Source organism: Punica granatum, chromosome 8 (genome assembly GCF_007655135.1).
Source record: "Punica granatum isolate Tunisia-2019 chromosome 8, ASM765513v2, whole genome shotgun sequence".
Lineage (NCBI taxonomy): Eukaryota > Viridiplantae > Streptophyta > Magnoliopsida > Myrtales > Lythraceae > Punica > Punica granatum.
The window spans coordinates 878,959-903,964 of record NC_045134.1 but is presented as its reverse complement, the minus strand read 5'-3'; the positions used below and the strand labels follow the sequence as shown (position 1 = coordinate 903,964).

The 25,006-nt window shown below is 40.8% G+C and overlaps 5 protein-coding genes across 6 annotated transcripts; 3 read left to right on the top strand and 2 right to left on the bottom strand.

Moving 5' to 3' along the window:
- The first annotated feature begins 583 nt into the window (after window positions 1–583).
- LOC116188495 lies at window positions 584–2,307 on the top strand. Its single transcript, XM_031517896.1, has 2 exons — window positions 584–899; window positions 1,704–2,307. The coding sequence occupies exons 1-2, from the start codon at window positions 818–820 to the stop codon at window positions 2,009–2,011; spliced, it is 390 nt and encodes a 129-aa protein (XP_031373756.1). The 5' UTR covers window positions 584–817; the 3' UTR covers window positions 2,012–2,307.
- Window positions 2,308–5,831: 3,524 nt separating this feature from the next.
- Window positions 5,832–7,309, top strand: LOC116188494 (glycine-rich protein 2-like). The gene is made up of 2 exons (XM_031517895.1): window positions 5,832–6,454; window positions 6,774–7,309. The coding sequence occupies exons 1-2, from the start codon at window positions 6,361–6,363 to the stop codon at window positions 7,079–7,081; spliced, it is 402 nt and encodes a 133-aa protein (XP_031373755.1). The 5' UTR covers window positions 5,832–6,360; the 3' UTR covers window positions 7,082–7,309.
- Window positions 7,310–13,416: 6,107 nt separating this feature from the next.
- LOC116188349 (putative methyltransferase DDB_G0268948) lies at window positions 13,417–14,766 on the top strand. The gene is made up of 2 exons (XM_031517640.1): window positions 13,417–13,608; window positions 13,975–14,766. The coding sequence occupies exons 1-2, from the start codon at window positions 13,462–13,464 to the stop codon at window positions 14,614–14,616; spliced, it is 789 nt and encodes a 262-aa protein (XP_031373500.1). The 5' UTR covers window positions 13,417–13,461; the 3' UTR covers window positions 14,617–14,766.
- Window positions 14,767–14,875: 109 nt separating this feature from the next.
- LOC116188350 (vesicle-associated membrane protein 727) lies at window positions 14,876–17,480 on the bottom strand. 2 transcript variants are annotated; one of them, XM_031517641.1, is made up of 6 exons: window positions 17,321–17,480; window positions 16,390–16,633; window positions 16,101–16,305; window positions 15,894–16,014; window positions 15,333–15,395; window positions 14,876–15,254 (listed from the first exon to the last, which is right to left on the bottom strand). In XM_031517641.1, exons 2-6 carry the CDS (start codon window positions 16,577–16,579, stop codon window positions 15,111–15,113), a joined length of 723 nt encoding a protein of 240 aa, XP_031373501.1. In that variant the 5' UTR covers window positions 16,580–16,633; window positions 17,321–17,480; the 3' UTR covers window positions 14,876–15,110. The 2 variants fall into 2 exon arrangements, with proteins under 2 accessions (XP_031373501.1, XP_031373502.1); XM_031517642.1 differs by lacking the exon at window positions 17,321–17,480 and adding an exon at window positions 17,086–17,295 and having other exon boundaries at window positions 14,927–15,254.
- A 3,635-nt stretch (window positions 17,481–21,115) lies between these two features.
- On the bottom strand, window positions 21,116–24,235 carry LOC116188421 (uncharacterized protein At2g38710). The gene is made up of 5 exons (XM_031517770.1): window positions 23,851–24,235; window positions 22,862–22,981; window positions 22,620–22,734; window positions 22,273–22,366; window positions 21,116–21,634 (listed from the first exon to the last, which is right to left on the bottom strand). The coding sequence occupies exons 1-5, from the start codon at window positions 23,952–23,954 to the stop codon at window positions 21,429–21,431; spliced, it is 639 nt and encodes a 212-aa protein (XP_031373630.1). The 5' UTR covers window positions 23,955–24,235; the 3' UTR covers window positions 21,116–21,428.
- Between the last annotated feature and the right edge of the window lie 771 nt (window positions 24,236–25,006).

Sequence of the window (25,006 nt, the reverse complement as noted above, 5' to 3'; positions counted from 1 at the left end):
CGGTTATTAAAATCAGGAATCGGTGAAAATCGATTCCAGTTCCGGTTCCTACCTACAGGGTATTCGAAACCGGTTATTTATTAAAAGAAAAAGGAAGGAGTAAAGTGACTGTCTTTTTTAATGAATCAGAACAGAGGCACTTCGTTGTGTGGGATCGTATTATGAATGTTTAATTTTATCGATGAATTGATGAGACATATTTTTTTTGTTATGGATTAATCTAAATCTTTGTTAATATTCTATTTGGCATAATTACTGATTATGTATGTGAAATTTTCGATTTTATTTAGTCAGAAAAAAAAAATTTACAGGTTCCAATAGGATACCCGGAACCTGTAGTATAATACAGGTTCCGGGTAGGTTCCGGTTCTGGGATTCGACATGATAGGGTTCGGTTTCAAAATCTTGAAACCTGTCCCTTACATAGTAAAGTCCGAATATCATGAAAAATATAGAGTACTCGGAACCGATCGTTCCTACCTAAAAGGAACATAGAAATAAATCTACTAAGTGCATGATTCCACTAGCTTTGTTGATAAGTATACCTACAATGAAAGGGGAGGGAAAAGAAAGAAAAAGAAAGCCACAAGATAAAGGGGAATGTCCTGACCTGACCTGACCTGTGATTTTCAGTTCTATGAAATCACAACCATACGTCAAAGTCTTTCTTTAATCTTTTGGATGAGAATTCGAGTTGAGCTTGAACTCTCTTTGCTTTTTCTTTCTAAAGGCGTGGGTATTATATAGATTCTCTTGCATGCTAGAGGTGAAGGAAAACTAGCAGAAGCTCATCCTCCTTCACAGCTAGACAAACACGATGAGGAAATTGCTTCTGATGTTCGTGCTCTACCTACATATGCCTGCGTCTCGACATCCCGAGGGGAGATCTGTCCTAGCAGGTAGATAACTGATTTCCTCCATTTCATGTCTTAGTATCCTCTGCACGAGCCACCTTTTTCCTTAAAAAAAAAATCTGATTCTGAGGGCATTTCTGCTTTGTCTGACTCTCCCGATTTTTACGAAGGCTTCATCATCCGGAAATTCTTTGTTCTTGTCAATACGGTCGACGTTTGTGTCCAGAAAGTTTCTGCTCCTCAAGGATCTTAGCTCTTTAAACTTTGAGGGTAATTATTACAGTCTTTGTCAGTTGTCTGCATCTGGGGATATAGCACAGCAACCTAGCAAAATCATCACTCTAGTTTGGCCGTATGAGGTTCGCCATCACCCAGTCTGAATCCTAGCTCTGCCTTAGATGAGGTTGGAATATCTTTACATGGCCAGTTCGTTTTACCTTATTTCCACCAGAAGGGAACTCATTCTTGTCTCCAATATGAAAGGAGGATCTCAGATAAAAGCTGTAAGATCAATCAAAAGGGGCATTGATTCTTTCAAATACTGGAGGAACTTAGGTGGAACTTTGAATCTTCCATAGTGGTAGAAGATTTTCTCAAGATCTTCGGTATTTGGTGGCGTAAAACAGAATATCTTAACGCGAAATTTGGTTGGTTTATGTCAAATTGTGAATGAAGGGATAGGAAGCACAAAGCGTCATGTTAGTACAATCACATTTTCTGCAAAATATCGAGCTGAGAACATTTTGCTATCACATTATACAGGTTAAGATTACCACCAAGGGTTATGATCAATTTAGAATGTATGTGCCTTCCTTCTATCTGTTTCAGCTATATGTTCTTGCAATGCAGGTTTTCCCGAGAAACCAGACTCTTTAGAGAAAACTGACGGTGACAATGGGAGAACTTATGACCTGAAACACACTATCAACATTTCCCAGGGGACCAGCTGTGGACGTGCCCCGACCGGCAGTAAATCTCACAGCTTGCACAGCACAGCTCGAGGTGGTGGCGCCTTAATTCCCGTATACACAGCCGGGGCCAGAAACCACCACCGGGGAGTCCACCACAGTGGAGGCGGCTGTGACCGGTGGAGCTGCAGTGGAGTCAGGATCCTGGTCACGACCGTTTTGATCTCCTTCTGCATAATACAGATCTAGAATATCAGTAGACTGGTTTCTTATTTTCGGTATACGTATTTGTGTAAAAGCTGTGCATATACCAGCCTCGCCGTGGATTTCTGCAGATTTGCTACGAATGTGTGAGCTTTACCCGAAAACACGACAATTCTGTTGCCCCCTATGTAATGTACAAAGCTGTATATACTGACTCTCGATGATGTGGCATTTTCCTAGGCATCTGTACATAGCCTGAGATGAATCTGGGCCGTTGAGAGAACAGAACAGACTCTCTGTTATCTGTTACTCCTCAACTGAAAATGGGATCAACGGCCAAACTGTTTAGAGCCTCTGATATCTGAACCTTCAATATTTATGTCCACTGATCGAGAAACAAAATGAAATATTCATCAAGAGCAATTGTACTTCGAAACCACATCCGACTCTTTTCCGAATCAGAAATGAAAATGAGAAAGTCAGGAGTTCTCGTGGTCTTATTCTACCTGTACGTGTTCTGGTGTTTAAGTCCTCAGAGAGCATTTGCAGCAGCAGCACCAGGAGGTAAAATTTCACGTCAATTCTCATTACGTTGCCATTTTTTGTCTCATGGGTAAGCTAGATCTACTTTTTACGATTTTCTTAGCGACTCGACTCTTATTAAGACATTGTCTAAATTGGCGCTGCAGGCTCTCTGTAAAATTTAACGTTGTCGGACGAAGTTGGCACTGAATACGTTATGGGACGCGTCACAGTAGATTACTGGTTAAGTGGTAGTGTCCCCAGTTGTGACGAAGCCGGAACTTTGGTTGCAGCCATTTGGATATGGTTCTGCATACTGAACTTCTTGTAATGTTTTGGAATTTTTTTTCTTTTTCTTTGTTGCTGTAGTTTTTACAAGCTATAGTATGCTGCTAATGTCTAACGACGGAGCCGCTGAGCTGTTTATAACAAAGACAACACAAAAATAGAACAGAAGTCCTCCTGGAAGAATTATTCCTTCCATATCTCTCGAGTTCTAATCATTTCGGACTTTTCGAGGCCCTTTCTGAAAACTGAACTGGCCGGACAAATTTATCCCGCATATCACATGGACAACCAACCCACCAACAATGCACAAAAGTGGCAAATTTTGGCATCACATATGGAATTAGTATAGCTTGCACGCAGTTACCATAAAAAAAAAAGACAAATAACATGGCACTCTGAATCTGTGATCCACACATTTCTTCCTTCTTCCGGATGAAAAAATACTAAAGGACTCCACGTGCTTTAGCTTGTTCATACGTATATATGTGTATGTATATATTATATGTGTGTGAGTGTGCAAGTCCACCTGAGTCAAAGTGAAGTGAAGGAAGGTACTCAGGTGAAGTGAAGGAAGGTGAGGAAGTTGAAAAAGAAACTGGTAGCTGGACACGACAGAATCATGAGAAGTGGAGAAAAGATGAGGAATGAGGATACTGCTGCTTCTGCTGTTGTTGGTCTTCTTCTACCACCATGGGTTTGCTTTACTTGCAGCAGAAGGTGATTCTATATGTTCATTTTCTTTCTTTACGTTACTTTATTTCATGGAATGTCTCTAGAATGGCTTCTTCTTTCGATGAGTGCAACAGTCATCTCGGGAGAATCTTGATTCTAAATTTGATGTAATACTCTATCACAAACAGCTCTGAATCCTCTTAAACATTTGATCTTTCAGGTGCTGCCTGTGTGACTCTCATTGCAAAGTCGGCCATAGCTTATATAGCAAAGTACACGATATCATGTACTTTTTGGCTAATGGTCCAAGTCGAACATTATGGAATGACTCCAAGCCATAATGGCCAGGTTTCCCCTGGTATTATGTAGTGGGATTTCTGTTCTTTCTTTGGCTCAAAGTTTCCGATTAATATGAGCAAGTAAACTCACCGCCCATTGTTGAAAATCTGCGTGACATGTCCTGTTTTAGACCTTGATGACACTGTTGAGAGAAGCAAAAAACCTTGCGGATTCTTCTCGGAAATCTCACCAGCCGGAAAACAGTGATGTCAAAACAGCAAGGTCGTGGCTTTAGTTGGACGCTTTGGAGGTGCAGCGGCGTTGGTGAGGCAAGTGGTGGAGGCACCGGCAGTCATTCAGTCCCCCTCTCAGGCAGATCTCATTCAAATGGCGCTCGCCGCATACCTTATCACTGAAGTGGCAGCTGTGCCCATAGTGGTGGCTGAGTCCGAACTCTGATTGTGGCGGTTCTGTTCTCTCTATGCATGCTTTTGGTCCATAATGGCTTGGACTAAATATGATGCAGTGAGACACGGGTGGATATACGTAATTTCAACGTTGGTGTCTCTATAACTTCAGAATAAGCACTCTTCCAGATATATTTTCATGTAGCATATGCAGTTCCGGTGTCAGCGAACTTTGATTTGGTCCTAATCAGAAGCTCAGGTGCTGAATCATCCAAAACATTTGATCATTTGTGTGCTGACGAGTGACGTGTGACTCCCATCGCAAATTAGTTGGGGCATCGCATATATGGCAAAGTACATGATATCGTGTACTTTCTTGCTAATGGTCCACGTCGAGCCATATGGAATGGCTCCAAACTAGAATTCTGGGTTTCCCTCGGTATTACGCTCTGTGCTTTCTATTCTTTCTTTAGCTCAAAATTGCAGATTAATGAGCAATAAAAGCCCGCTGCCCTTGCAGGCGCTTCTCAGAAATTTTACTTGCCAGAAAACGTCGCCAGGGAAAATAGCTAGGCCGTGGCTTTAGTTGGACACCTTGGAGGTGGCAGGGGCGCACGTGGTGGTGGCATTGTTGGGTCACATAGTGGAGGCACAAGCGGTCGTTCATCCCCCCCTGTTGGGCAGATCTTACACAAATGGCGCTCGTCGCATCCCTCATTACAGATAGGGTGGAGCTAACAGTAATGGACAGAGTGATGTCACCTGGAATGGTGGCGGTTCTGGTCTCCCTGTGCATGCAGTAGGACACAAAATATACTTTCAGCTTTGGTGTCTATGACTTCAGCATAGCTCTCTTTCAGATACATATTCAAGTCCGATACGCAGTTTCGGTATGTTTTGAGCAGATTGCTCAATAAATTCTTCTCCCTGATAGGTATAGTAGCTTCGTTGCCATGGATAATCTGATATTATATTTTCTTCCCTAATTGGTACGTTAGGGCACTTAGATGAATCTGGGCCGTTGAGAGAACAAAACAAACTATTTGTTAGCTGTTACTCCTCAACTGACACCAATTGTTTACAGCCTCTAAATGTGAATCTCAAACATTTATATACATTGCCGAGATTAGAATTCGAATCATACTCTTAAACCACTTCCGAATCAGAAAAGGAAACGCAGAGAAATAATCAAAATGAGATAGTCGGGAGTTCTCATGGTCTTCTTCTTCCTTTCATTTCTTCTGGTATTTAAATCCTCAGAAAGCATTTGCAGAAGCAGCAGGTATAATTTCATTTTACTATTAAGATTGTGACTTATTGACGTTCGGCTTGTCATAACGCATTGTTTAAATAGGTGCTGCAAGCCCTCTAGAGAATTTAAGATTTGCTGGACAAGGTTGGTGCTAAATATATTGTAGGGCATGACGCGATAAATTACTGGTTAAACGGCGAAACCGGGACTTTGGTTACAGCCATTTGGATTTGCTTCTGCATACCGAACTTTTTGTAACGTTTTCATTCTCTTTTTTCTTGAAATTTTTACAAGCTGTGGGATGCAATTATTGTACAGTGATGGAGCTGCTGATCTGTTGAGCTCTTTGGATTCCTCCTAAGTTTCTAAAAACAACAACTGGAATACAGAAGTGTTCCTGGGGAAATTATTCCTATCTCGATAAAAAAAGGTATAGTGCAATGGCTCATGCCTTCGCATGGTAACCATGAGGAGGTTTGATACTTCTTGCGGAACTACTTGTGCCCCTTTATTAGTTATTAAGATTTATATTTCATTGTATTAGGCAATTAGCTTCTCTTGTAACCAAAAAGAAATTATTCCCATCTCAAATTCTGACCATAATGGCCTTTTCGAGGCCCTTACAAAAACAGAACTGGGACAAAGAAAAGGGAGCGAAGTTGTTCACCGAGAAAAGAAAAGAGAACAACAAACCGAGAATTTATGATCGTTCCTTATTAATTAAGACTTTTTTTAGAATATGAACTGGACTACACCATGCGAGCCAATCTGCACACGATATTCAAATCACGATGGTGACTTTGGCCATAAAAGCCATATAACTTGGGACTATGAATTTCCTATAAAGAAGTTTTTTTTACTCTTCCAGATAATAATAATGAAGGACTCTGCAAGTTTTAGCTTCTCTATATAAATGCAAGTCTACCTGAGTCAAAGTGAAGTGAAGGAAGAAACTGGAAGGACAGGGCAAAAACATGAGAAGAGGAGAAATTATGAGGAAGCTGCTTCCTCTGCTGCTGCTGTTGTTCTTCATCTATCTCCATGGATTTGCAGTACTAGCAGCAGAAGGTGATTCTGTTTCTTTTTCCTTTGTGAAATGTCATGGAAGGTTTTTACAATTGCAACGGGTTCTTCTTTCAATGAGTAGAACTGTTCTCTTGGGAGAATTAGTCTTGATTCTAGTGGTCCTGATCGAACCATCACCTTGTTGGATGGAATGACGCCGGGCCACAATTCTGGGGTATCCCCTGGTATTATATGTTCTGCTCTTTCTTTAGCTCATACTTGCTGTATAATGAATAATGAGCAAGAAAAGCTCACTGCGAATTCTATTCTGTGTTTCTCACCTTGGTGACGATGTTGATCAGATAAACTAAAAACCTTGCAGGCTCTTCTCGGAAATTTTACTTGCTGGAAAACGTTGACAGTGAAAACAGCAAGGTCGTGGCGTTTGTTGGACGCCTTGGTTCTGGAGGTGGAGGTGGTGGTGGACGTGGCGGTGGTGGCGGCGGCGGGGCACGTGGTGGTGGCAGCAGCACTGCAGGCACAGGCAGTCGCTCATCCACCCAGTCAGGCAGATCTTATCCAATTGGCTCTGGTGGAAATGGACAGAGTGGCAGCTGTGCTCGGAATGGTGGTGGAGTCGGGACTCTGATTGCAGCAGTTCTGATCTCCCTGTGGATGCTTAATTGGTGATAAGGCCTAGGAGTGAATGTGATGCAGTAGGGTCGCAGAATATATTTTCAGGTCCATGGTGTCTAGGAATTTAGCATAGTAATGATTCGGGGATATTTTTACGAGTATGTTACAAAGTTTCAGTGTCAACAAACGTGACTTGGTCCTATTGTAGGGTTTCCTTTCAATTCACTTGTAAATAAAAGGTTGGTGATATAGTAAACAAAGATGCGAAAAACATTCTCCTCCTCCTCCTACTTCGAACCGTCCGCAAATTGAGATAACAGAACAAACTATTTGTTAGTTGTCGCTCCTCAACTGATAACGGGACTAACAGCCTACCCCGTTCACAGCCTCAGATATCTGAACTTCAAATAAATATATATACACTGCCCGGGAAAAAAAAAAAAACCAAATATTGTCCCGAGCTTAGAGTTCGAGGCTCACTCAGAACCTCTTCTGAATCATTTTCTGCATCAGAAAAAGAAAACACTGATGGAAAGAAGCAAAATGAGAAAGTCAGGAGTTCTCATGGTCTTCTTCTTTCTCCCTTCATGTCTTCTGCTATTTAAATCCTCAGAGATCATTTGCAGCAGCATCAAGTAAAAATTTCATTGTACTTTTAAGATCGTCTCTTCAATAATGTGGCAGTTCGGCTCTCAGTTTTCTCATCGTTTAAATTGGTGTTGCAGGCTCTCTAGAGAATTTGGCTTTAGGGTTGGCACTAAATATTTTATAGGACGTGTGGCAGCAGATTACTGGTTAAGCAGCCGCGTGCCCAATTGCTACGAAGGCGGCAACTTTGGTTATAGCCATTTGGATATGCTCGTGCATACTAAACTTTTTGTAATGTTATTCAATTTTTTTTTCTTAATGCTGTATTTTTCACAAACTGTAGGAAGCAATCAATGTATAGCGATGGAACCGATGAGTGGTTGAGCTCCTTAAATTCCTCCAAAGTTTATAACCCAAAAAAAAAAAAAAACTTGTCCGGGAAAATCATCATTCTAATCATTAATAGGAACTTTGACGGGACCGTATTGTGGTATTCTTAGGTGATTTTATGTTATCACATGGCGTGAGGAAGCACCGTCCGAGCAGTTCTATCACATAGGTAGGCTATGAATTTGTACAGTGGCATGGTCCTTGCAGCTATGGGTGGACTCACGGTTCTAACAGCACCCTCCGAGCTGCATTCCGGCACTTCTTGTCGTTTGGTAGTCTTGCCGAGAGTTGTACGCTCTAGGCCTTTGGCCTCCTTGTTACCGAAAAAGAAATTGTATAATGGAATGATTTTCTTGGTTCTTGGTCGCCATATCGAGGGAAAAAAAATTGGCCATCCTAAATTTTTCTCTTACCGAGAGTTTATGCTTTTCTGGATACATACTTGAAAGACTCGTGCATACTTATTGTCACCGATCAAATAGTATTTAAAAACCTTGCAGGCTCTTCTTGCAAGTTTCACTTTCCGGATAAAGTCGACAGTGAAAACAGCACAGTTGTGGATTTCATTGGACGCCGCCTTGGAGATGGCAGTGGAGCCCGCGTCAACGGATTTAGTGGTGGCTGCGGCTCACATGGTGGTGGAGGATCTAGTGTCAGTGGCAGGGCACGTGGCGGCACTGGAGGGTTTGGTGGCGGTGGTTGGGGACGTAGTGGTAGTGGTGGCAGTCACTCATCACCCAGCTCAGGTGGAGATATTCTTCACCACCACCACAACAGTAGCAGCTGTGGCCGAATCAGTGGCAGAGTCGGGACTCTGACTGCAGCGGTTCTAGTCTCCCTATGCATGCTTGCTCCTATGAATGCCTTGAACTGAAGATGATTCAGCAGGACATGATGTGCTCTTCGGGTGTTCGGTTTCTAGGACTTTAGCCATAGTGCTGTTTAGCCAACATTTTCAAGTAGGATACGAGTTTCAGTGTCGGTTTCCTTTCGATTCAATTGTAAATTAGTTCGAGAATAGAAGATCGACATTATCAGAAGCTCTTCTGTTACTGAATCAATGACATAGTAAACAAATTAACGTGAGAGAAACAATCTCCCCCTCCTCTGAGTCAGCTTGCATGACTCTTTGTTATATGTTGTTTAAATTGGTGCTGCCGGCTCTCTGGAGAATTTAAGGTTGCTGGACGAAGTTAGCACTGAATACATTATAGGAAGCCCGCAGTAGATTACTGATTAAGCAGCAATGCCCCCGAATGCCGATTGTGACAAGGCTGGGACTTTCGCTGCAGCCATTAGGATTTGCTTTTGCAAACTGAACCTTTTGTCATGGTTTTATTTTTTTTCTTGATGCGGTAAGATGCAATTGATATGTAGCGATGGAACCATGGAGCAGTTAAATCCCTCCAAAGTAAATAACAAAGAAAGCAAAAAAAATAGTTCTGGAAAATTACTCCGTATCTCGAATTAGTTCGACTTTCTCGAGACTTTTCTGGAAACTGGACCAGAGCAAGTTCATCCCCTGGTATCATATGGTGAATAGAAGAGCGAAATGAGGACTTTGACCGGGCTGAATCAAGAGTTTATGTTTAGTTATTCCTGACATGATATTTCCACGAACTTGTTTTAGAATACGAACTGGACTACACCATGCAAACCAACCTGTTCACAGGGTAAGAGGACGGGAAACTTGGAACTTCCATGAATTTGTGTTACTTGGAGCTGTTCTTCTTCTTTCTACCTCCATGAATTTGCATTACTTTCAGCAGAAAGTAATTCTGTTTCTTTTTCCTTTGGTTTATGCCGTGGAAGGTATTTGGAACAGCATCTTCTTTCGATGAGTACAACACTTCTCTCGTGAGAATCTTGATTTTAATTTGATGCATTTGGTCTTCTAAAGCATTCAGGTACTGTCGTTTGATTGTCATCCCAAAGTTGGGATGTCGTTTCATCGAAAATATCGTGTACTTTTCTTGCAATGGTTCAGTACGAACCATATGGAATGACTCCAAACAAAAAAACCGGAGCTTTCCCTGGCATTATGTTGCGTGCTTTCTGTTCTATGCCTGGTTTCAGATCTTGATGAAACGGTTGAGAGAATGTAAAAAACTTTGCAGGCTCTTCTCAGAAATATCACTCGCCGAGTAAAGTCGACGATGAAAGCAGCATGGTCATGGCTTTAGTTGGATGCCTTGGAGGTGGCAGAGCAGCTCGTGTGAGCCGATATGGTGGCAGATACGTTGATGCTGTAGAACATGGTGGTGGTGGTGGTGGTGACGATGAAGGATCTGGTGTGCAAATTCGTCCCATAAGTTTTATAAGGTACTAAAGTTGCCAACAATGTCGTTGTCCCCACTAACAGACTTATTATCGGTCAATTACAACCCTGGCATCAAAGAGATCCCAGAGGAATCTGTTGGTTGAAGGGAGGAAACGCCAGAGCCAGCAATGGGGCATCCACCATGCTGGCAGCAACTGGTGGCCAAGTCAGGAATGCGGTCTCAGCCGTTCATATCTCCTCGTGCGCATTTGTTTAAGAATAGGAAAGTGAAACAACCATTTTTCCCCTTTTACAGGTTCATTTGTGAATGTTTAGTCCATCAATACCGACCTCAAGAATGAATTCACGTCATGTGATTTGACATTAGGTGTATTGCCAGAAATTAATTCGTGATCTGGTGAACTTCAAAACTAACATAGGAATATGGACTGGCATCCAATGACGAGGCAGTTTCCTACGTATCAGAAGAACAAACTCTTGTTGCTTCTCAACTGAAGAGGTGCTGGAGTTGGATCTCTTAACAGAAATCCTAACTGTGCAGCCTTTTCAACCTCATATATATATATATATATATATTCACTGATATCGGGGGAGGAATAAATCGTGCAGAGATTCAACTCATTCAAAGTCAGGAATAAACCATCATACCTTCTCTAAGGTCTCGACGAGCAGCAAAGGAAACTAAAAGTGAAAAAGCAGAACGAGGAAATTATTGTTATTCCTCACACTCACTCAAACTGATCAAACACTCACAAGCATTATGCCGTGAGATCTGCAGAATTGCAGTATTGGACAGTACAAGAGAGCAAATACACAGAGAGAGTGAGAGAGAAAGATGGCAATCTTCATATGTATACTAATGGTCAGTTACTGCCCTTTATAACCAAAATACATCAGATAACTGCAAGAGAAATAACTACCTCCTACACTGAAATTTAAAAATTGAAACATAACAACATAAACAACTGTCTGTCTTGTCTTCTAAGAAACAGTTAACTAACTACCAGACTAGCACAACCACATGGAAAACGTAAAGGACAGCAGCTCTGAGACAATTTGCATCCAACAATTATTGCTTCCGATGATCTTCTACCTCTGCATGTTCGTGTCCTTAAATCCTCAGAAGAGATCATCTGAAGCAGCTCGTGAGTCTTTTATTACTTCATCAAGACACCACGTGAATTTCCGTAGCCTATATGTTGATAAATGGCTAACCCATGTTGTGCCTAAACTTAGTTCTTACAGGTAGACAGGTACATATTTAGTTTCTAATTTTAAGGAGAATTGTCTGCAGTGTCCCTCGAGAATTTACCAGACAAACTCGTCAATGATGAGAAGGTTCGATGTGGTGATGTTAGAAGCCGCGAGGGAGTCAGCATGGGTACACTGTCACTCGTATAGCTCATGGTGGCGGCCGGAGCCCATGCAAGAGCCTGTGCTGGAGGAGCCCATGCTGGTGGAGGTCGTGGTGGAGCTCATGTATCGCCCACCTTCATTGTGGCAACACAGTCCCATAGCCATGGGAATGGTCAGAAATGCCGCAATGATGGAGTCCGAAACCATGTTGGAGCATGGCCCCTGGTCACGGCTATTTAGATTTTCTCGGTTCTGTAATCTTCACAGAGACTGAAGGCAAATATATCTTGCCTCGTATGGTAGCAGTATAGTCTTCTTCGCCGTTTTCTTTTGTAACCAAAAGGAATGATGTGAAATTAAGAATGAAAATCTACAGTTCCTAGGAATTCAATGAGACGTTCAGAAAGTTTTCCCAACTCGGAGGCATTCGTGGTGGGAACAGGAAAAAGGACAAACAATGGGCATGGAAATGATTGATCTTTCCATGAGTTCTTCAGTACAGCTTCAATGATAAACACGGCAAGCGAGGCAGAGTTCATGTTTCCTCTTCACAGGAGGTGGTCATGCCCGAGGTGCCCACTGCAGCAGAGGCAGTCAGGGGGCCGAGTCAGGGCACTTGGTTATAAATGTCTAGATACTTGAACACAACATAGGACGAAGATGAGTAGGTTTGCTGCTAGGATGTTCGATATTCAGCTAATATAAGATGTTATTTTCACATGGTTAATTGATTCTACTCACATACGGCTTTAAGACGACCGTTGTTCAATGTTCTTCTATCAATGTTGTTGTTCAAAGGACAAGAAGGAAAACATTGTAGCAAGAAAACTGAAAATATGGGGAAGGAAAGTTCTATTTCAATCAAACGTAACAACCAGATACATATACAGACTCCACAACCGCTAAACGCTAAAAAAAACTCAGCACATTTTGCCACTAAGGCACGTTCCCCGCTTATTGCCTTGACCTAAAATCTAGCAACAGAATCGGATCAGATTCTATCCGATAAACAAGATAACAGTAACAGCTAATAAATCCCTAGAAAATAGGACTTGACCCAACTGACTCAAACAACTTTAAACACAGCTCATGAGACTGTAAGCCGGTTTAGTTTTACAATTCTTTTTTAACTCTACTTATCTTCAATTTAACAATATAATTATTATTTTTCTCTTTTTTTTCAATTATTTTAACCATTCAATTCAATTTTTAATACTAAATTCTCCTAATTATTCATTATTTTTTTCACAATTCAACAACACAATCATTACTTTCTCTCAACTATTCATTATTTTTTCATACTTTTTCTCATAATTCAATAGTATAATCGTTACAAATCACTTAAAATAAAAACTCAACTCTATTCAACTCTAAAATCAAACACAACAATCTAAGGGTATTGTGTGATTACTCAGATTAGGTCCTGTGAAGCGGCACTTGACTGGTCTAATGGTATGGATAGTTTTTTTTTTTCCTAATCCGGGGTGTTTGGGTTTCGCCTGACTAATTCCCGAGGCTCCATGAACCCTCGGCAGCGCACGGAACGGATAATCACTCCAAAGGTGCTCCGGTGGTTCCAAGGGTTTTCGAACTCGGGATTGGGTGAATACTAATCTCCTCCTTATCATTAAGCCAAACTCCTTGGAGTTAATGGTATGGATAGTTGACGTCATGCATTACTCTGTTAAGCTGCACAGTAAAGAGAAACGTCACAATCGCCATTTGCGGGTCAGAGTTTGCTTCATCTTAGCTCTTTTTATAAAATCAGCAGCAGACGGAAAAGAGAGACAAGAGTTCAGAAAAGGAGAAGTGAGAACCAATGGCTGGTGGTCCATATGACGGGCAGATCTACTTCGACGTCAGGCCGCAGTACCCAAGCGAGTGGTACTCGATGCTATCCGCCTTGACTCCTCGCCGAGCCTTGGCCTGGGACGTCGGCACTGGAAATGGCCAAGCCGCCGTTGGGGTTACTATACTCTCTCTGCCCTCCCTAATCTGTCTTATTCATGACCCAGACTCGTTATCATGGAGTTTTAAGACAATAAATTAGCACCGAGAGGGCCATACTGAAATGGGTCCTCATAAATGAGAAAGTATTAAAAAAGTGACTGGTTAAAGCTTAGCTCGATAGAACCAGAATCCTCCGCACAAGCATTGCTGATATGAATATCCATCGCGGATTGTATCATTCTATTCGTAGTGTCGCGATCGGCCCTGGCAGCGATCCTTTGTGATGGAGATTTCTTTTGTACGAAGCCATTGTTGGGTCCGAGAGGATACCCGCAGGTTTATGATCAAATGCTTATGGAATAATATCTTTACCCTCTTCCAGATCGCAGAGCACTATGATAGTGTGATTGCAACGGACATCAGCGAGGGCCAACTTGAGCACGGGATCCCGCACCCTCAGATCCGGTACCTTCACACACCAGACTCACTCTCCGAAGAAGAACTCGTTGCCATGGTTGGTGGAGAGAACTCAGTCGACCTGGTGGTCGTGGCCACAGCAATCCACTGGTTCGATATCCCAAAGTTCTACTCCGTGGTGAACCGAGTCCTGCGGAAGCCTGGAGGGTTAATTGCCATATGGGGATACAGCGACATCATAGGAGTAAACCCGGAATTGGATGCCCTTCAGATCCGATACCGTGAGTCCGCGATGCCATACTGGAGGCCGGGAGTGAAGTACATATTCGAGGAGTATAGGAATCTTCCCTTCCCATTCAAGAGTGTCGGGTTGGGCGAAGAGGGACAGCCTCTGAAGCTGAGCATGAAAAGAGAGATGAATTTCGAAAGGTTCCTGGACGTGATGAGGAGTTCATCGGCAGTTGGTGCGGCTAAAGAGAAGGGCGTGAACTTACTGACCGAGGAAGTTGTCCAAGAGTTCAAGAAAGCTTGGGGTGCGCCAGCGCCCGATATGGTCAGAGCTGTTACCTACAATGTGTTTATGATTGCAGGGAAACTGAAAGAATGATTGTTTGGATTCAGTCTGCAACTTCTAGTAGACATAATGTAATTTGGCCATCAATCTTTACACGCTTCAATAATGGCATGTATCATCTCGTCCCCATGTTTGATGAAAGATGAAAGATGAAAGATATGTTAAGAGCATAGACTTTGATTCGATTCGGTTCTAAACTTAATTCATTTTTGTCTGTCTTTATTCCATTTCCCAAGTTATTCAACAAAATGAAAAACAAAGATAGTTGGTATCCATGCAAGCCATTAACTCATTGGACAGAAAACTGGTAATCCATATATTTCGAAATAGTAACAGACAGGAAGCACTACAAAGAAGTCATGGCTGTAAACAGATATGCATCTAACTACAAGAAGATCGTCTTACAGGCAGAGGATCCTTAAATTCAAGGAGTACACAAAACGCGACATTCTTTGTACACAATCCTAGTAAGAAAGAAAGAAACATCCCAGCTCTTTCTCCATACTGCATAACGGTTTCTGATTGCATCAACATTTAAAACCTCCACAAACGAAGAGCCACAGCAATATAATTACCACCAGGATTGCTCCACCCACCATAAGCTTCATCTGTAGATTCTGAAGCCACATCTTTCTTCGCAGTTGCCTCCCTTGCCTCTGGAAAATGTCAGCCTGAGGGCAAAAGATATGTTCCCATGGTTATATATAGTAACTATGCCCCTTAAAAGTCCTGTAGACTGAAAAACATACCTGGAATTGTAAATTTTCGGTTTTGTCAACTAGGAGTTCAATCCTTTCTCCACGGTCCAAGACCTACAAAAGGAAGTAGACAGCATGTATGGTAAAGATCCTGTTTAGAACTTTACAAAGGTAAACTAGATATGCATCTTTAGGCGATGCAGTAAAACGTGAGAGGGACTGAATGACACTGGCAGGGCACAAATCAGTGATGCTGATGCTTGCAAATATCAGACTAACAATTACAGTCCAATGACAGACTTAAATCCCTTGAATATACTCAAGACTCCTCTAAGGTCGCTTGGGATGGCCTTAGAGTAAGCCCCATCACTTGTTTGTCGTGACTGGTTCACCTTTGAACCCATAACAAAACTAAGAACAATCGAGGACATGAATAGACAATGTTCAAACATGACTCAGCCACCATTATTACTCTAAACATTTCAGAAAACGTACTCCAAGCAACAGAGATATTAAAGGTGCTCACTTCACCCTACCTCTCTATGTTGTGATGCTCTCTTTGCATGACATTATGTTAATGACTCAAATCAATTTCCACATCGAAACCCATACCTTCTCAATATTGTCGATCATAACACCCTTGACCTCTGATATTTGAGCCTTCAACTTGGATAGCTTACTGATCTCTTCCGGATGGGTCATGCAATATTGCATGTGCTCCTTAAGTACTGGCCTGGTAAATGATGGAAGATATTAAGATACTGACAAGATAATTCACAGAGAATATAACTGAAGGAAAGGACAATCATTAAATGCTACCCAAATTCTCTGTCAAGTTTGTACGCGATGCTAAACCGATCTTCAAATAGATCATCAATCTCATCATCATCAGCGAGGGGATCTGTCTCCTTCTCTGCATTGGCAATACTAGCACCATACCGCTTTTTGAAATCTTCTTTCACTCGTTCAAGGAAGACAAGCGGTACACTCCTCCCAACTGATTCATCAGCAACGACTAGAAAAACTACATACCACAAACAGATAGTAATCAACGTCACTGTCTCGATCAGATTCCGAGATGCTTGTAACTAGTAGAACGGAGCCATACCAAATCCACTGTCGATGAGGAAGTTGAAGGTATGCCCATCGCAAGAGTATGTATACTTGCCGCTGTTAGAAGGCAGCTTCTGCAAGCATTGAACTGCAATGGTACTGAAGTTTCCCGAGTATGAGGTGTGCTCCGCTAGCACTACAGTCCCTTTGGCGGCAAAGCTATATATGAGACCTTTCTGACTCATTGATCTAGTAGAAGCTGCAGGTTTGACAACCTACGAGAAACTCCAAACAGTAGCCTGTTTACAATAAGCCAATAAGATTGAGGTTATTGATCGATTCGGACCTCACTTGAAATCAAAGAGCGGAAAAACAGTAAATTCTTCCTTGTGGAAAAAGAAAAAAAAAAACTACTCGGGCAACAAGCAACTAGGTTACAGAAAAATGTGAATTAGTTAAGTTCTTCTTTAGCTGAAGATTCCAGAGAAGAAAACAAGTTTTACATCCTATATGGGTGGATATAGCAGCTTGCAGGAATTGGTAATGTAGAAGCTTTGAACTCTGTAAATTCACTTTTCGATTTACGAATACTTAAAACGCCAAAGCTTAATCACACATGCCGAGCAATGCTTCTGCTTCGGCAAACAGTTCGAAAGCTATACAAGCTCTTCTCGAGCCCGCAAGCAAAGGCATCGAGTTTTGCATATCCAATAACAGCAGTAGCAACTAATTGAGAGAAAGGTCAGCTCACAATTCAAGCCAGAAGCTTATCTCATCAAAATTAAGATTCTACAGCTCAGAACGGTGGATCAGATAAAGAGATCCCCGAAAATCCGATGGTCATCGCCAGAATCTACACAATGGTGCAGCGTGTCGAAATTTTGGGGGCAAAAATTAGCAAATATGACCTAATTTCATGATCCGTCCGATGAGAGAGGATCACTAGGGAAGTGAATTCAATTCGAAGATTGAATATGGAAACTCACCGGAAATTCCACGGAGAGAGATAAGGTGGCGGAGGATTCGGAGAGAGAGAGAGAGAGAGAGAGAGAGATTTGCTTCTAGTGGGGGATTATAGCGATGGAGGAAGTTTCGACGATCAACGTCTCTGTTTGGGTTGCGACGAGTTGCAGAACGTGAAGTCCGATGGTTTACTGTCCCTTTATAAATTTCCAAATTTAACTCCATTTTTATTGAAAAAATGAGTAAAAAATAAATAAGTATATTAGTAAAAAATTATATATTTATATATATATATATATAAATTTGGGGTATAATAATAGTGTTGGGAGAGATAAAAAAAATAATGATTATATTGTATTGTTAAATTGTGAAAAAAGTAATGAATAGTTGATAAAATTTAATATTGAAAATTGAAATGAATAGTAATTAAGCTTTAAAAAATTATGAAAAAAAGTAATGCTTGTGTTGTTAAATTGAAAAAAAGAGAGTAAAATAATAAATATATTCTTGCTTGTTATGTTATGTAGAATAATAAAAATAGTTTTAACGAGATCACGGAATACTTTTAATCAAATTAATTTATTTTTTTGGTAAAAATAAAATTTAAATTAATTATTATAGCACGAGGTTCAATTTATTCACAAATACGATATGCTTTTTTTGTGGATCGCGAACATATGCAAAGTAAGGATAAACTCAACTCATATAGGCCGGGATTTATCAAGTATGTGTATATCATAGTCAATACCACATAAATAATCTCTCTTTTTTTTATATATATTTTAGAATTTTGCCTTTTCATGTTTCTGCTTTGCCTGTCAACAAAAAAAAAATATTTATAGTTTAGGGAGTTAATTTTTTTCCTGTTTAAAAGAAATCCAAAATAGGCAACGCATATCATTTTTATCTCAACACCATGAAAACATGCAAATCTTATCTTACGTAACAAAATTTTGATCCAACTCATCATCAAGTTGACAAAAGGATGACAATTTTCACAAAGGCATATACATACCTTTCCAGTCAAGCAACAATAAATTTACGCATGAACCGGGAAAAAGAAATTTCCCAGTAATAATTCGAAAAACTAACACAGACACACACACACAGAGACAAGAGGAAATGGAGGGAGCCCAAGCCCAAGCCCAAGCCCAAGCCCAAACCCAGGGCTTATTGATTTCAGCCCAAGAATTTGTTTGGTTAAGTGGGCCAAACCAAACATTAATTAAACCAAAAACCAATTCATTCAGTTGTCGTGCCTTGTCAATCAATATAACTGTTCGATACCCGCGGGTTGCGTGATAGCTTTTCGTCAGTTTCTATCAGTTCGAATATAGATAATTAACACATGTGAATACAAATAAATATAGATATGAAAAAAAAAGTATGCTAAAAAACTACATATTTTATCAATAGTACCACCTAATAATGGAAATCAAAGGGCAAACAATACATATAATCTAGAATCATAGAAATGCAAATAACAATAATCTCGTAATATGAGTCCGATAGGTTGATATGGAACTGGTATCCCTTGGCTTGTCTTTCGGATGTTCCTCATCTCGGCATTCATCGCTTGGCTCGATGGTTAAAGAAAGCAACTTCATCGGTGGACATCCAAGTTTTTGTGGCTTGTATTTATAGGCATGGGGTATATTGAACTGGAACAGTTTGACCGCATATATCGAGGAGTTTTTTCAATTACGACAAAACTTTTAATTTTTTAATAAACTCAGATATATATCATTACATAGAAATAATATGGTCTCTCCCCAACGAAACACCAAAGGAAATCATGATGATCAGCCGCGAGATCGAGAATAGAATTTTGCAAAAGTTACCTCCATTCCAGTGGGTAAGCCACGTTCCCTAGCTAGCGGCGTTTCACTACCAGCCGTCTAGAACCGCTGAAGTACTGCTGAATGGCATCATAAGTCAAGCAACTCGATCGCTTGTCAATCAGCTAGTTCATATGCTATAAATTAAGACAGTAATTCTTAATTTGGTGCTCGAGTTTCTGAGTGGTCGGTGGTGTGGGTGATTCTGGATATCATGGATGGGTGTGCTACCAACGCTGATCATACGTGTTAAAGAAATGCCTTCACTGAGTGTATATATATATGTCCGCTTGATCATATACTTGGGATGTCTGTTTACCTAATTATTAGCAATTTTGCCAATTTACAGAACATGGAGAAAGCCTCCAAGTTGTCCGATATGAAGCTGGAGACGGGGTGCAGGAATCTCATCACGATTACTTCCTCGACGTCTCCAATGCGATGAACGGTAGACGGAGGGTCGCAACTATGATTATGCTTCTGTGAGGATCGACTTTTCTCGACGGTGAAGTAAGACCAAGCTCATGAGCTTATTATCCTAGGTCGGAATTGTTTCTTTTTCTTATCAATGAATAAATTTCTTTACTTGTATGACTTAGATGTCTCGTATTTTTCGAAAAAAAATTATTCGATGGATTTCTCTCTCTCTCTTTCTCTCTTGTCAAAACACCTTTTTATCCCAAATTAACTACTGGGCACATTTATATCCCCTCAGCCTTATGATCATTTAAGCTGCCATGCCACTTGTGCAGATGGGATGTCGAAGAAGGAGGTGAGACCATATTTCCTATGGCCAAGGGAAACTTCAGTTGCATGGCAAGCTTGGAACGAATTATCCGAGTGCGGGAATCAGCCAGGACTATCAATCAAACCGAGAAAGGGTTGATGCACTTGTATTCTGGAGCATGAGGCCTGATGCTACTCCTGACCCCTAAAGTCTGCATGGTGAGCTAATAATAGCTGTGCATACCTTGCTCTTGATCTACGCCGGCCAGTACCTGGCTTAATCGTTAGTTATGAGCATTCTAATTAAAGCCATGTTATGTTAAATTATTTCTCAGGTAGTTGCCCTGTGATTCGAGGGAATAAGGGGGTGACGATAAAGCGCATTGCATGCTCGGAACACAAAGATATAACTCAACCCGACACCCGACCTTCTTTTCTTTGGCCAAATGTTGTTGGTCACGCTAATATGGTCACATCCATCATTCAGACAATTTGTTAGGTGATCTAACAGTATTGACAGGTAGTGGTAGTAGTAGTGTTAATGTCCATATTTTGACTCTCTATTAGTACATAAGTGTATCTTGTACATGAGGCAGTTGTGGCTCGGATGAATTAACTCGTTACCCTAGTCATTTCACTCACGCATTACACAAAGTAATTATTCACAACAAAAACTTGCATATTTTATTATTTGTAATTAATTGGATCTTAAAAAAATATAATTAGTTTAAATATGGATAATTAACTCTCTATTATTCGTCTAAGTCTTTTTTTTTTCTTTTTCTTTTTTTGGGCCACATTTTCGTCAAGTTCACGTGATATTCACCATTGGCATCTGTGGTTTTCTACCGCTGGGCTGTTTTAGAAAAGGGAACTTGCGAGACCCAGAAATATTTCTCATCATTCCCAAACTATATGAACCACAATTAAATGTTTCTCATTATTTATATTCTTACGTATTCAAAAAAAAAATTTAAATGAACATTCTTCAAATATATGCCCGATTATTCTCATAATTTCATATCTATACTACATTTAAAATCTCATATCATAATCTCATGTGCAAGCTCTTCCTCCTTTTTGATATGTGAAAAGTTAATTTTCCACAGAACATATGATTCTGAAAGAAAACTAACACGATTCCATAGCTCCCTAAATTGTTATACACCCGAAAATCATGAGTGGCAACCTGAGGATGCTCGAGATTGAAAACCAACCACGTCACTAAGGAAATGAAGGGGAGACGATTCACCAAGTAAATCAAGCACACCACCGAGTACTTAAAATTAAAGAGTGATGGAAGAGGAGTCATACAGTGGCACAGCTTCAAAGAGAACACTGGCCCAACTGTCCACCAATGTTCCAATTGCCCAATTGCAGCCTACACGAAATGTTTCGAGCGGTTCATTTTCTTCAAAATCAGATGAATTTGAAGAATTATATGGACAGGTCACAACAGCCGAAATGAATTGTTTCTTGGTTTAAATAAATGTTTGGTTTGGACCAAGCTTTAGCTCTGCTGCAGATTTTTCGCAGAGCTAGCATGCATGCGGTGCTTGGGCCGAAATCAATGGGCCCCGGGCTTGGCCCCAGCAATAGAAGGGGCAGCGCCTCGGGTGGTCTTCACATATGAGATGTATTCACTATAGTGCATGCTGAAAATCGTGCTCTGGTAACGGGTCAGTCTTATGCGCTTCCTGAGCAACTCAGTGATGGTCCCATTATAGCCAGCTTTGCGCATCAGGGAGTCAATAGCCTCCACTTTAGTCCAACCTATAAACAAAGTCGAATCATATGAGGAGTGATCAGTCTGCTCGATGAACTGAGAAGAAAAACTACGCCAAACCCTTTTGTTTTGGTACAATTCTTACCCACTGCAGATTTAAGCGGACTTTTGAATGGATTTTCAGTAAGTTAAATAACTTTGAATCAAAATCAACGCTCATTTCTTTTCTGAGAGAGGTGGAAAAGATCAGTAAATAGGGTTTCAATAATGTGAAAGATCTTCCTTATCTATGGGTTATTTTCACAAAAATTGCAAGAGAGAGATACGTGAAAGCTATGAGCAATGTACAAGTTAGTTTATAATAGAGGGCAATGCACGGAAAGATATTATCAATCAAGATATCCATCTCTTCAAATGACAAAAGGTCTCTGGAAGAGACTGTGACTGGATGCCCACCATAAGAGTGGGCAATTTGACCACCTGAGTCAAGTCACAGGAAAAGTGATTAATCATAACCAAAACACACACACAACAGACTATGAGCACGTGCCTGGGCAGAGTAGACAGAGCATATAAACCGTACAAATGATTCTCCTCATTTAATCATGTCCTCATTACAGGCTCAAGCAGATTTTTCTGTCTGTGAGATAGGTTAAAGCCAGTAGAGGATAATTCAGAGATGAACCTTCATTAGCAGCCACCTCAGGTAAGTAGGTGGCACTACGCCTTGTACTATAGTCAGGATCAGTGAACTCAATTATAATACCGTGCTTTCCTACCTGAAGAAAGAAAACTCAAACAAATCAAGAGGACATATACTTACAGAATCTACCGCAAAGAATGAGGGACACGCTCCAGAACTGATTCTATGATTCCATGTCATATTGGAAATCAAGTGATGAAGCACTCTCCATTCTTAAGTTCCTTAAACCAACAAATAATATGACCACAGTATAACTGCAGAGGATGACAACGGCACTACATAGCACCATTTCTAATAAGCACAACAGAAGGAAAGAGGTGGCAGCATACCTCCCAATCGAGATAGTTGTTAGCAGTTTCATAGTCAGTTAAAATGGATACTGTACATTCTAGGGTAGGCAGCTCCCTAGCCTGTATGGGAGGAAATCTTCGGTCCCTTAAAGCACTGCAAGATCAGGAACACACAATGACGTGCAAGATGTAAGGTCATAGAAAACCATCGATCGGTGAAAGAAATTGAGTACAGGAAAATGGTATAATTTCAAAGAACATGAAGCCTTCTTTAAGTTTACCTGGTTAGAGCATAGTCCCTGAACCCATTTATTAAGCAGCGGGCTTCAAGAGTTCCGATACATCCACGCAAGCGAGGCTCTCCACCATTAACCACTTTCTTCCAAGTCACAAACAGAGGGCTGAAGAATGCATTGTGGTTCAGCACCATAAAAATACAAATGCTTGAAGGCAGGGATACCTCTTTCCAGCTTAGTGTGAAGAAAGATGCAAGAATTCCCCATGAAACTTGGCGGAATGTATGGTACATTCAGACAATTAATTATGAAGCATGAAAAGTCAATGAAAACGCTCTCAAGTGGTTTTCAACAACATCCAACTTCAAGCATTTAATAAAAAAGCTCCCAACTTGCAATTACTTCATTTTCTTTACCCCCTTTCCCCCTATCGACAGAACACAATGGGATCGCCATAATCCCTTGAAACATACATGCTTGTCTGTGGTTCGATTGAAGTTTGATTGGTTGAATATCGGAAAATGGGGAAAATGAAAAAGTAACTTTCCAACAGTAAAGTCAGCATAATTCAAGGAAGAAATTCATTCGAATCAATGCCAGAATTTATGTCATGGTTATTGCTAACATCTGACCCTCAACATTCGATGAGGAAATCTTCTACAAGAAAGCGCATGTGGAAACGAGTGAAACATATTGTGTACACACCGTACTGGAAAAGTCTTTTCATAGCTCCAAAGCATTAATATTCTACTGAATTAAGCCCGGAAAGTAGTACCATTTGACAGAATAAAGGGCACAAAGCTGAAAAACCAAACACCACCCAGCTCAAAGAACCACGGGGTCCGGCTCCACAAATTGAAGCAATTAGCTTCAAAATAAAATCTGGGTCACGTGGGATGACACATCTCAATCTAAACACATTCGAAAAATCAAAACTTTACAGCACCCACACACACTACAGAAGCAAGAGCATCACATTCGCATGCAGGAAACATAGAGAAGGGCCCAGGGAGGGTGGAGAGAGAGAGAGATACTGTTGGCCGGCATCGAAGGCGGGAGGCGGAGCTTCCTCGCTGTTGTAGTGGGAGACCAGAGTGTCGAAGCAGTAGACCACCATCTCCCGATTTGCCGCCACCATTCTCGCAACAGTTAAAGCTCAGCTGACGTTGTCTTCCAACCCAGTCAAATCGAGCGGAGAGAATGGGAGGCGAACACCCGCTCCGGATTTCAACACCCGATCGTCCAATTCAACAGCGGCCGCCGCTCGCAGAGATGATCGGGAGTATGATCGGCTGATTTTTCTAGGGATTCTTCTTCCTTCTGTCGTGTTTTCTTTTCTTTCCCTTTTTTTTTTCCTTTGGGACAGAAATAATTGAGACTGCTTTTTTTTTGTTGGGTTTACTAAGGAAGAGAGAGAGAGAGGAGCCTCCTTAGGAAGACAAGAGAAAGAGAGAGAAGCCTTTCTCCTCCCTCTGTCATCATGTTCAAGCAAAAGCCTACGTTATCAGAGGTGAGGTCAGAAAATTAATTGACAAATTGATCCTCTAAAAATGCATGTAATCTGACATTGGGATATTAAATTTTTTATATCAAATTGAGAAATTACGTGTTTATTAAATCCGACCTTCCATCAAAATATTGTCTAAAAGTGAATGGAAAAATCTGATCAATATTCAATAGCTTATGTGGCAATACTTGATTTTTTTTTTTTCATTTCTATCTGGTTTAGTATTTCCTACAATTCCCTCACTTTTCAGTCGGAAGCGGAAAAAACTTTTTCTTCTCGGCGTGTCCTTCTCAATCGATGGTGCCATCAGCGTAGACTCGCCAATCGCAGTCGCCATAATCTCTCCGCCACTCTCTCCGAGAGCACCAGCAATTGAGGAGGACGCGCTGGGATGATGAAATTTTTCCCGCCTCCGACTAAAAAGTGAGGGAATTATAGGAAATACTTTTTTAAGTCATATAGAAGTGGAGAATGATAAAAAAAAGTGAATGAAAACAATCAACAATGCCACATCAGCGGTTGAATGCTAGATCAGATTTTTCCGTCCATTTTTTAACGACATTCTGAAGGAATGTCGGATTTAATGTACATTTAATCTCTCAACGTTCAATTTGATGTAAAAAATTTCTTGAGGTCGGATTTGATATATACTGAATCTCTTAAGGTTCAATTTAATGTAAAAA